General features: G+C 49.0%; 1 protein-coding gene across 5 annotated transcripts; it reads right to left on the bottom strand.

Annotated features, from left to right (window-relative positions):
- Positions 1 to 2325: 2325 nt before the first annotated feature.
- On the bottom strand, positions 2326 to 10799 carry si:ch211-1i11.3 (mitogen-activated protein kinase kinase kinase 5). 5 transcript variants are annotated; one of them, XM_061289187.1, is made up of 28 exons: positions 10295 to 10798; positions 10059 to 10198; positions 9687 to 9874; positions 9347 to 9515; positions 9053 to 9159; positions 8742 to 8912; positions 8536 to 8648; positions 8290 to 8449; positions 7941 to 8091; positions 7694 to 7798; positions 7353 to 7402; positions 6793 to 6888; positions 6528 to 6612; positions 6319 to 6452; positions 6113 to 6240; positions 5899 to 6035; positions 5717 to 5822; positions 5322 to 5479; positions 5045 to 5243; positions 4807 to 4972; positions 4316 to 4481; positions 3918 to 4100; positions 3752 to 3857; positions 3452 to 3668; positions 3277 to 3383; positions 3019 to 3113; positions 2863 to 2939; positions 2326 to 2679 (listed from the first exon to the last, which is right to left on the bottom strand). In XM_061289187.1, the coding sequence occupies exons 1-28, from the start codon at positions 10680 to 10682 to the stop codon at positions 2589 to 2591; spliced, it is 3993 nt and encodes a 1330-aa protein (XP_061145171.1). In that variant the 5' UTR covers positions 10683 to 10798; the 3' UTR covers positions 2326 to 2588. The 5 variants fall into 5 exon arrangements, with proteins under 5 accessions (XP_061145171.1, XP_061145173.1, XP_061145169.1 ...); XM_061289189.1 differs by having other exon boundaries at positions 10059 to 10215; positions 10295 to 10434; XM_061289185.1 differs by having other exon boundaries at positions 10059 to 10798.
- Positions 10800 to 11985: the final 1186 nt, after the last annotated feature.

Here is an 11985-nt window from a genome sequence, read left to right as displayed (position 1 = left end):
GGGGACCTCGGTAGGGCTCTTTTGTGCAGCTGTTGAGCCGTGCTCGACCCCAAAACGCATCACCCATCCCCCTCCTTAGCCACCTGTCACTGCAACTGGATCAAGTAAAGGAAGGAAGGGAGGGGGACGCATCCATTCTATGCGAGTGCCTCTGCATGCAGGAAGTTGAACACCGTGACCCCCACCCCCACCTTGAATGAAAGAGCTCCGTTTTGGAGGTGCAGCTGCACCACACACACACACACGCACACACACGTTTCGTGCTAGTGAAGGGGAACAGCGTCGTGATTGCATCAGTGCACATGCTGAAGGAATGAAGGCAAAAGGATGGGGCAATGCCACTTGAGAAGAGAAAAGTCATGGCTAGAAGGAGCAGTGGAGATAAACAAACTCAAATGTCACGCGGACCTCTGTTAACATTTTCAATATTAAAGTTTGTTATCAAGACATTGATTGACTGATTGATTAGGAGGAGTGCGTCAGTGCTATTGCGTAATGGAACAATGATCAATCGGTCAAGCTGCTGAGTAACAGTTTTTGGAAAGTGATCAGTCAGTCAGGTTTGTTTAGACATTGATGAGACTTTTGTGCCGACTCAGCAGATCACAAATTGACTGTTTAGTGAAGTGGTCACTTTACTGCTCTTTTAATCCGCATTAGTTGACACTATGGCTGACGGAATTCTAGAAACAGATATTTTTGTATATTTACCGGATTGATAGCGTGAACAAAACGGTGGCAGGTTGCCGTTGATTCCTACCGAGATGTTGAAATTTGACATTCAAGGCACGCTTGCAAAAACCTAGTCATTAAAACACAACTAAATGTGACATGACATAATGGGGTGTAACAGAACTTGGCTGTAATCCATCGTGGGACGGAAAGCACAGTTGGCCCCCCAACCACCACCTAGAACTCCTCTAAAACTAAGCCATGTATTTAATTCACCTACAATGCTTGCCTTGATAAACCAGTTTTGAAGGCGCTATGTTGAATGTGTGCTTAAGTAACGGGCTCTTTTGCATATTTTGATACAAGATGGCGTAGCAGGACTAGATGACTTGGATGCCTAATCCAAGTTGCTCACACGTAGGTCTTAATAGGTGTTGTTTTCCTAAAGGAATGTCATTCCACAGCCATCTATGACATCATAGCCAAGAAACGTCCACTCTGTACTTACTTACATCAGACCCCCCCCCTCCCTCCCTTCCCCTCCCCTTCTGCTCCAGTGCACTCTCTTGTTGATGGCAGCATGAATCCCTCCATTCCAGTCTGCTAGAAGTCCCAAACCGCTTCAATAATAGAAGCCCTGAGTCCGACCCCCAACCCCCCCCCCCCCCCCTAACTTGCTTTCATTTCCATGACGACCCACAATGGAAAGAGAAGATGGCCACCGAGTAGAGGGGGGAAAGAGCAGAGGCAGGAAATAAAATGTGAATGAGATGCAAGTGGGAGGGGCTTCCCTTAACCTCTTTTAAAGTGGGTGAAGAGCTCGGAAATCTCGGGGGGGGGGGGGGGGGGGGTAATCACAAAGTAGAACAAATCAAGGTGCATAACACAGTGGCCTAGTGGTAGAGTGTCCTCCCTGAGACTGGAAGGTTGCAGGTTCAAACCCCGGCTGGCGGGGTCATACCAAAGACTATAAAAATGGGACCCATTACCTCCCTGCTTGGCACTCAGCATAAAGGGTTGGAATTGGGGGGTTAGATCACCAAATGATTCCCGAGCGTGGCGGCGGCGGCACCGCTGCTGCTGCTCACTGCTCCCCTCTCCCCCAGGGGATGGATCCAAATCACACGGGGATGGCTTCAATGCAGAGGAGCAATTTCACCACACCCAGATGTGTGTGTGACCATCATTGGGACTTTAACTGAACTTTAACAATTGATTGAGATCATTTGGTCCCACAGATTGAAGAACCTCACAAAAGCTCCTCATTGGACAAGACACACTAACAAGTTGTTATTGTGGCAGCTTGTGCGTGTGTCAAGATTCCAAGACACGTGTTGTCATCACTCACGAGTGACAGCGACACAATGAATGAGCTCATATTGCTCACACACAATCCAAAGTTGTCATTATAAAGCCCATAGCGCAGATGTGGTGCCGATACAAAACAATGCCGTGACTGCTGCTATGTGATGTGATGTGATCTGGGTGCTGTTGCTAATCCCACAGATGGAGCACCCGGCCGGCCGGCCGGGTGTGGTGTCCCCAATCCTCGGAAAAAGCCGGAGACTGAACCCCCACCACCACCAAAAGCCGCCTTAATGACAACAAATATTACGAAAATGAGGTCGGCATTTTAAAGGAAACAAGCAAGGATGAGTTTCAATTGACGTGACGCAGTAAGCGGCATGCTCGTAGTTTATTTGTTTCCACCAGATGGAGCGTCGCTGAATGTCAGTACATTCAGCGACGCTCTTGTAAAGAGAAGTCAACAATGAGGTACACCGTATGCAATATAAAAATTTAAAAAAAGACCCTGAGACGTTAAATATTTACATTGGAATGTACAGAGTTAAAAGTAAGAAAATCATGGTGATAGCACCCGAAACAGGTCCAGCCTGTCCACTAAAGCATCAGCGTTAACGTCGAGCATCGTCCTGGTCAAACGTGTCAGGGTGAGCCTTCCTGTAAGCCGTAATGGCCGCCCACATGCGACACAGCATGCCTCCCCTGAAACACAAATCATTTCACAAAATTTCAAATTGCACCAAAATAAGGCCTGAGTGGTAAAAGCTGTTGTCATGCTCCCAAAACAAAGTCCTAATATTCCCATGTGAGAAGGAAGTTCCTATAAAAAAAGGAATATTGATTGAGTACAAGAAAAGTAAGGAAGCCCCACGTGCGCTTGCTTACCTTATCCCACAGTACATCAAGTCGTCCCTGCAGGCTATTTGCAGAAGACAGTCCAACGTGAACTGGTGAGCCACCAACTAGGAAAAAACAAACCATCGTGATGCATCCAGTGAATAGACCGGAACCAAACAGGGATCACGCTGCGAGTGGAGCCACCTTCTCGATGGTGTGCTGGTCTACCGGGATGGTCTCCAGCCAGGCAACCATGTCCATCACATCCGCACGGCTCATGGATGCAGTCAACCTGTCATCTAGATCAAACCATGTCAAAGGCCGGCCGGTATAATCATGAGTCAGGTGACAGTAACCGGTCGGGCGGAAAACCCTAAGCCCCGAGGCAAGGAAGAGCTGGATACGCACTAATACGGTGCAGATGTCCAACAAGGCCAAAGAAAAATCAAATAAATGTTGTACCTGGACTCTGTCCTCTGATAGCATCAATGTCCTCTTGCTTCTTCTGGACTGAAGTCTTCAGTAGGTGCTGGTACTCTCGCTCCTTGTCACTCAACAGCCTCAGCAGTCTTGACGACAAAAAGTACATAAAACGTGAACTCTGGATTCAACGTTGAGTCTGTGATGAATGGTCCACCTTCTGGTCTCCAGTCGGAGGTCCTTCAGTTCGTCACCGAGCCAGCAGTTGCTGTCCAGGATGGTGTCCATGGGGCTTGGCGGTTCCGGGATCTGGTCCATGGACCGTTGGGGTTCTGTCTCCTCCGCCTCCTGGTGGACAGACTTTGTCTCAGCCGACGCATCCTCAGGAGTGCTGTCCTCTGTCTCAAAGGACGATTGCAGCTGGAGTTTCAGTTCTACAAAGGTAAATGAGCACAACCCATCAGGGCCCATTGCGTTGGTTAACACCGCATTTTTCAAACCAGAATCTGCAGACAACCTGGAAGAAGCACAGTGATGGCGTCCTGCACGGCCTGCCTCAGAAGATTGTCGAGTGCGAACATCCAATGAGGCTTCACCAGCTCTTGCCTCAACACCTTCTTCACCTGCACAAAGCAGAAGATCATCACATGTCCACAACTCCATCGAATCGCTTTCTGACGTACTGCGTCCTGGAAGCTGAACAGCACCGCCTGCAGGCTGTTGAGAGGTATGGCGGCGGATAGTAGCGTGGCTCGGAGGTCCCGCAGGCAGCCGGTCAGCCGCTTCTTGTCTGGCGAGCAGATGTTGTCCCGTAGACAGCAAACAAGCTCGGTGATGTAGTCTGACGTGAGCGATGACCTCTCAAACTATTAGAGGAGATATTAAAAAACAGATACGGATCATTTGCTTTTAGTGCAGTGACTACAACTAATTACATGAATAAATACATTCAAGGATGGCACAACACGACTGAACAAGAAAGCAACATTAAATGCAAGAACCCAATTTCTACAATGTTTCGCCACAAAGATCAACTCCAAGCAGACGTGGAAGACTCGCAAGTTCTCTTGGATTGGTGTACCTCTGGCAAGGCTTCCTGTATGCTGGCCACCACCTTGGCCACGTCGTCGGTGAGCACCCGGTGCAGCGTGGCCCTCCTCTCGCTGTCTTTCCTCAGCATGAACAAGCCCATGTTCTCGCCTGTGGACGCTGGGCTGCTCATGTCCAGTGCAGAGTCCTCCGGCACTCTTGACAAACAACACGGGGATTGTTCAAAAACTGCACCGTACGTGGGCCAAACGGATGGATGGATGGATGGATGGATGGATGGATGGATGGATGGATGGATGGATGGATGGATGGATGGATGGATGGATGGATGGAATGAAAACAAAAGTAGTAGCTCCAACAAGCTAGCCCAACCCAAACCTTTAAAGCAATTGATCCAAAAAATGCATCGGATCATAGTCCCAAATCAATGCGGGATAGTCAAGTCGACCGGTCGCCTCGGCACTACTCACTATGATGAGATTGTGTGCGGGATTATAAAACGTGCACTGTCGAGGAACTCACGGCAAGAACCGTCCATTGCCGGGGGGGCTCTCTGAGATATGGTTGGCTTTGAAGACGGACAGCTGTGTTCCCCTGAAGTCCAGCGAGCAGGACAGGTCGATGGAACCCGAGTCTGTGTTCTCCACTCGGATGGAGACTGGCACAGACAGGCTGCGGTGGTAGTCACCTGGAAAACACAGCGACAATATCAATGACCAGTTCCATGTTTCGTGAGGCCTGGAAATACGAGCAGGCCCACCAGCGGAGGAGTCTTCTGGTTCACACTCCTGCGGGGCTCTGGTCTTCTTCCTAGGGGACGACCTGAGGAAGGTGTCCTTGAGCAGGTCGGCTGCCGTGGCCCGGTCATCCGGATTGGGCTCGAAACAGTTCATGAGGAAGCTCTTGGCTTCTGCTGACATGCACTCTGGAACCTTGGGGTGGATTTTAAACATCCCAACCTGGAAGCATTGCCATGTTTACATGTGTTACAGTGACGCTGTAATGGGAAGTGACATTCTGGGCCAAAATGTCCTTACCTTGAACATGGCTGCCTGAGGACTCCCCAGCTCATGGAAGGGCGTTTTGCCTGTCGCCATTTCGATGATGGTACACCCGAGGGACCAGATGTCAGCCGGCTTCCCGTACCCCCGGGGCCCCTGGTCGATAATCTCGGGTGCCATATACTGGAGAGTTCCTGTTGATGGGTAGTCAATGAAAAGGTACAGTGGTGGTACCTTGACTTAGCTATCGATCAGGATTCTCCAAAGAAAAACATGGGATTCACTGGTTAGCTTCAGCCACTGGGCCACTAGAGGGCGGCAGCAGACTTCACAATAGCTGGCTTTAGATGTACATGAATGAATGAATAGCATTTCCATGCATTTGAATTCGTGGCGTATTCATGGACTTTGCTGAAATTGTAGCATCTTACCGGCGAAAGTTTCAGTGCAGGGGTTGATACCCGCTAGCCTCTTGGAAGTTCCAAAGTCGGAGATCTTTAAAACGCCGCTGTATGTGTTTATCAGCACGTTGTCACCCTGCGGCAAACAATTGCACATTCACACACAAACACCAGTATCAGCTTGAAGAGCCCATTTATTCCCAGATGCTCGCCTTGATGTCTCTGTGGACAATCTGGTTGTCGTGAAGGTATCTCAGCCCCTCGAGGATCTGCTTGGTGTAGAAGATGACGGTGGCCTCGTTGTCTTTCAGCGGGCCCCACTTGGACCGTAGCAGGGACGACAGGCTTCCTGTGGCGGTGGCAACGATTTGTCAGCTGAGCTAACAGTACAATTCTTCGTGAGTGTTTCAAAACAGCTACAAAAACCTCCTGGTACTTCTTCCATGAAGATCTTGATGAAACCGTCCTGACTAATGGAGCCCAAGTACTGGACGATGTTCCTGTGCTTCAGCCGCTTGTGTAAACCGATCTCCTCGTGGAGAGGTTGGGAATACCTGTGAGGAGAGAGTTTGGTCACGCCACTTGGGTTACCCTGCTAAACGGTGCCTCGGGATACGAAACAACCCACTCACGTGCTGTCCTTCTCTGGGATCTCCTTGATGGCGATGCGCACTTGGTTGCTGACGTCCCTGCCGGCGTACACGATGCCATAGGTGCCTTTCCCGAGGACCACCTTGTCGCCGTTCTCGTTGGTCTCGTAGACATACTGGGGCGAGGGCGACGGATCGTTTTTGAGACAAGCAACTCTGAAAGGACGCCGACGGGAGTGGTGCTGACCAACCTCAAGTATTCCTTCACTGTGAGGATTCAACTCCTCGGAGGTGTTCTCAGCTTTTTGAAGCAGGGAATTGACCAAATCACAGAAACTGAGGAGACAACAGCGAGACGCAAGAATCCAGGAGTATCAAGTCCATGTCCAACGATCACCTGACTTCAAAGTTGAATGCTGCCTGCCTTTGCCATCCCACACCCGCTTGCTTGCTTGGTTGCTTGTGGCCAATTAAGAAGCCTATTTATGAATCCATATATGTGGAGAGAGCACTCACTCTTTACAGTGCTGCTCTGACGGGAAGTACAGTTGGAAGTCGTCCGAATTGTAGTGCACGTACAGGAAGCAGCTCCGCTCGTCAATCTTTGAAACGCTGGAGAGGGCAGAAAGGAACTTTGCAGTGTCGTTCAAAATAGAGGAGGGAGGGTTGGGAGGGAGGGAGGCTCAGCGTTCAAAGTTGTGCTTCTCGTTTGTCACTTGAATTGGTCAATTACAGCCTGTTTTGTTCTTAGGATACTGGAGATAAGCGGCTGACATCATTTTCTAGCCTGAAAACGAGGTCAAGCAACATGATACGCTAATATTGGAAGAAGAAGAAACCTCAGGTACAAAGCTTCTCTGCTTTCAGGACGTACTTTTTGATTGATTTCATTTCTATGATACGTTTCCCTTGGTTCATCCCTCCCAACATCCCAAAGCGGCAACATCTAAGGCCAGACAAGTCAAGTGTTTTCCCTTTGACAACCAGCACATATTTTGCTGCAGGCTTTGAACACACCCAACACACACGTACGGAAGGAGGTATTCTAAAAGTTGTCCGCACACGCAGTAGCATACCTCACTCCCCGGATTGCAGCGGCCGGGAAAGTCCACTGATGTAAGCCTTTCTGTTGAGTCCAAAGAGAAACAAATTACATTTCAAAAGGTGACACGGTTGCCTTTCTAAGTGTTTTGCAGCTACAGTTTGTACACACGCAAAAGTAAACATCCTGAGGTATGACACATAGTCCCGCACAAAGACCGCACCCTGGCATTTGGCCTTCACTATTCGCCAATTCAGGACTTTGGTAACAATTGTGCAAGGTGGCCCGAGGCAAAAATGTACAAAATGCATGACCTGAGTGAGCTGTGTGTGTATGTGTGTGTGTGTGTGTGTGAGGGTGCAATCACATACGTACCTTGAAGGGTGTAACGTGTTTCAGCTGGACAGTGTGACTTTTGTTCCCCTCGCTCACAGACACTACAGCAGGCTGAAGGACTTTAGTGGGCTCCAAAATGAGCACCTAAAAAACAGGTTTCATATGAAACTCTCCAGGAGATTCTGACTGGCCAGTTAAAGCCCTGACAATTCTGGCGTCATTAGCAACACACGCTAACCAAGTCAGCTAACCGGCCTTGTTTACTGTTATGCCAGGGTTTTGTTACCGGGCAGCGGTCTGTGCAGACGCTGGGTTTACAATACTGCAACAGAAGCTCCATCCAGAAGTCCACGGTGTCCTGTTTGGGAGACTTCACCTCGGGAGGCTTAGCAAACTGCTGGTACACAATATACGTCTCCATCACAGATGCGACGTACCTGAAAAGAACAAATGATCACCGAATGAGAATGACCCTACATTTGATTCCATTTGCTCCCGTTATATGTTCGCATTTCCCATCAAGCAAAGTGGTGTGATTGTTTTAAATAACAGTTTGCTACAAGCAGTGAAAATAAACAGTATCACACACTCTCATCTCAAGGCACCACTTGATTGGCAATCTTGATTGGCCTCACCAAAGTGGAGCATTGAGCTTGTACAGTTTCTCTGAAGCCTCGATGACTTTCCTATGCGCGTTGACCAGGATGTTAGCGCCCAGGTAGAAACCCACGTCCCAGTAGTTCTTCATCTTCTCCAGGCTGCCCTTCCGGCCCAACAGAGTACTTAAAGTCACACCTAGAAACCAAACAAGTGAAAATCCAATCTGGTTGTTAATTTCAAATTGAGGTAAACTGCAACATTCAAAGTGAGAGCACTCCAACCTTTTTTGCGCAGCTCAATGGACGTATCAAACTCATGTCCGGCTGCCATCAGAAGGACCACGTTGTTGATACCAGAATGAAGAGTAGGTTCGGCCTCAAAGGCTTTGCCGTACCTACAAATGAATCGCTCGGCATTTAAAGCGAGGGCGATTGATTGAGAGAACATGATAGGATCAATCAATCAATCAATCAATCTTTCATCCTACCAGCAGCAGGCTTGATCTCTGCTGAGCTGGTCGCTGAAGCCAGAGCTAATGAAAATGTCTTTGTAGATGCGACCGCACAGGCAGTAGACGTCGGACACCACCGGGCCTTCTGATTGCACAATGGGAAGGACCTCCTCTAAAGCCTTGGTACGATCGCCTGGTTGATTCCTCCTATCACGGTAAAAGAATAGGAAAGGAAGTATGAACGACTCAGAACGGAGTACGATAAGATGAGATGATAAAACAGGAAATGTGATCTAGTATGATGCCAAAAGAGCACTGAAAGAATGATTTGTAAATCCTTTGCCTACCTGTTGAGAGCAAAGATATAGTGAAACTTTATATTTTGATGTCTTGCCACCAGACACATGGGTAGGTTGTTCAGCATCTCCACCAGTTTGATCATAGCATCGTAATCCTGCGAAACATCAAATACAGATCTGGCTTCCACGACGACATCAATTGCACAACAAAAGACCTTCGTTATGGCCCGTACGGGTATTGAACCCGTGACTGGCCTTGGCGCCCGTCATGAGCACCGAGCTCTAATCAACTGAGCTAACATCTTGGGTCAAACGTAGTGATATCGAGGCTTTACGTGTCACCTGAATGTCCCTGTAGGACAGCAGCAGGTTCATGACGATATCAGGGGTGAGAAGCTCCACACTGTCCAGACGCATCTGGATGCGATTCAGCTCCTGGCTCAGGGCCTGACCACTGAAGCGCTCCCTTGCCGAGCGGATGTCGTGCCTGATGGACTCTCTGAAGTATTCGCTGTTGGAGGAGAATACAGAGTCCGACCGTTGTTTTGCCTCAGCGGCCGCAACGGGAGAGAACGTGCTGCCAACGCTCATCGAAGAGAACCGCAAATCCAAATGATTCGGATGCATACGTAGGAATGAGCGATTGAACCAAATTCCAATCCATATTTCTGACCTGGCTCACCTGGATTGCACATCCACGGTGTTGAGCAAATGTGTGAGTCGCTCCGCCAGCGGCGTGAGAAGCGAATCCAACTGGAACGTGGTCTGCATCAACTCTTTGATGCCAGTCATCAGTGTACCGTCGCAGGCAAAGGCTTTGCCCTGAGGCGACACCACGTAAGGCACGAACGTGTAGCTTCCGCACTGCTCCTGAATGGAGTTGCACATGTACAGAATGACACACGGGCACTTGATGTGAATTACTTTCATCATTGCGACACTCATCACGCCGCAGAAGGAAACAACGGACGTCAGTCAGCAAGATTCAAAGACAATGGTCATTCAATCCAATGTCAACAAAGCAAATCCTAGCAAGGTGAGTGAGCCACGTTACTTTGACAGCCTGCAGATCTGTATCCTCTTTATAACAGTACAGGATGATGTTGTTGGTCATGCTGAAACTTTCCCTCACTCCCAGGTGATAAAAGAGGGACGCTTGGCAGAACGAGTCGCTCATCTCCACCACTGCCACATCTGACAACAAAACGGTGCTGCATGGCTCCTTCAATGCAAATACTGGAAGAAGAACGAACCAAATAGGCTTGGCGAAAACGCTTGCAAACTCCTCACCTGCGTTGTAAAAGCTATCCAGGACGTCCGTGGTCGCCATGGAGATCCTCTCGAAGGGGATGCTTTGAAACGAGGCCCGCGAGTCGGCACACGCCTCCTTCAGACACGCCAGGGACAAGTGACGCTCGGCTGGGGCGCTGTCCGCTCTCGCCGCCCTCGCCGCCGCCGAGTCCACGGCGTCCGCCTCGGCCTCCCTGTCGTTGGCGATGTAGGCCACCGACACGGCGCGGCCGCGGCTCCGGGGCGAAACGACGCCGTTCTTGGCGGCGCTGCTCCGGGCGCTCATCTCCATGGCCAGCGGGTCTTGCCACATACTTCCCGCAGACGCCTGCAGCCAGGCGGCGGGTTCCCGCCGGAGGCTCATGCGCCTCCGCTCCGTCGTGTACATCTGCGGGTTAGGGTTTGCTTTCTTGTCTGTGTCTTGCTCGCCACTTGCTTAAACTTTTTGTTGTTGCGAGTCCCTCAGGTGAGTAAGTGAGTGAGTGAGTGAGCGAGTTCGTTAGTTAGTGTTGGCTCGTGAGTGAACGATTCGTTCAAAAAAACGAACCCTTTGTTGCCTTTCTGTGAACGGATTACTTCCTAAAGTGATTCGTTCTTTTTTCAGTTCATATGACTTCAACCAGTAGGTGTCGATAATGCGCATTAAAGCTGGTGCCACCTCGCCGTAAAACAAAACGAAGAAGAAAATGACGTCACTTCCCGTTCACCAACGAGTCGCGAACTGAACGGGTCTGCGAATGAAAGAGTCACTAAGTGAGTTATTTGCAGTTCCAGTTCATCAGTGAACGTGTTGCGTCGGCTCCCTCCTGGCATCAACTATGGAAGCCAGAATGTCGATTTACGATTTGCCTAGGAAAGAAAGAACTACTCAGTGAAACAGCACTTCTTTTATGCAGGTTTTCTCCAAGCTAACGGCTAACGTGATTGCATGAAGGGATGCTCCGTTATGTAAAAACGGGTAGATTATGCTTCTCTTTAGGTCATCTTTATTTCATAACGCTTAAAATAACGTGTATGCATATATACGCCTAAATATTGTTATCCAATATATCTACTGCAATTTCACGTTAGATTGCTGGTTTGAAATGTACATTTATTATTTTAATAAACATTAAAACCTGTTGTGTTCTACCTTGTGTAATATGTGTTGATGTCCCGCAAAATAAAGAGCAAGGAGTCAAATACACATTCTTGACGCGTTCAAAAAATGCATAAAATTATTAGGTACACCTAATAATGGTCGTGTACCTAATGGAGTGTCCGTGTGACGTCACAGACGAACCAGCCAATCAGGAGGTGGGCGGCTGTGGCACTTTTCAGTTCAGCTTTGGCCATGATTTGTCCCTAATGAAGTGGCCTGTTATTAGGTACACCTGAAAATGGCGGCGTACCTAAAGGAGTGTCCGTGTGACGTCACATATCAAACAGCCAATCAGAAAGTGGGGGTGAGGGCGGGTGTGGCACTTTTCACTTTCAGTTAAGCTTTGGCCATGACTTTTCCCTAATGAGGTGGCCTGTTATTAGGTACACTTAAAAATGGCGGTGTACCTAATGGAGTGTCCGAATGACGTCACAGCTCAAACAGCCAATCAGAAAGTGGGGGTGAGGGCGGGTGTGGCACTTTCCGCTTTCACTTAACTTTTGGCCATGACCTTTCCCTAATGAAGTGGCCTGTTATTAGGTACACTTGA

This window comes from Syngnathus typhle, linkage group LG10, assembly GCF_033458585.1.
Source record: "Syngnathus typhle isolate RoL2023-S1 ecotype Sweden linkage group LG10, RoL_Styp_1.0, whole genome shotgun sequence".
Classification (NCBI taxonomy): domain Eukaryota; kingdom Metazoa; phylum Chordata; class Actinopteri; order Syngnathiformes; family Syngnathidae; genus Syngnathus; species Syngnathus typhle.
This window is presented reverse-complemented; position numbering and strand designations above follow the sequence as displayed.

What these genes read in the sequence shown, in the direction of transcription:
- si:ch211-1i11.3 (XM_061289185.1), bottom strand. Translation starts at nt 10,682, where the DNA reads ATGTACACGACGGAGCGGAGGCGCATGAGCCTCCGGCGGGAACCCGCC. An exon ending in TCTGCACAGACCGCTGCCCG is followed by an intron (nt 7,799 to 7,940) that starts GTAACAAAACCC and finishes CCTGTTTTTTAG; the next exon opens with GTGCTCATTTTGGAGCCCAC. An exon ending in ACCAGAAGACTCCTCCGCTG is followed by an intron (nt 4,973 to 5,044) that starts GTGGGCCTGCTC and finishes TGTGTTTTCCAG; the next exon opens with GTGACTACCACCGCAGCCTG.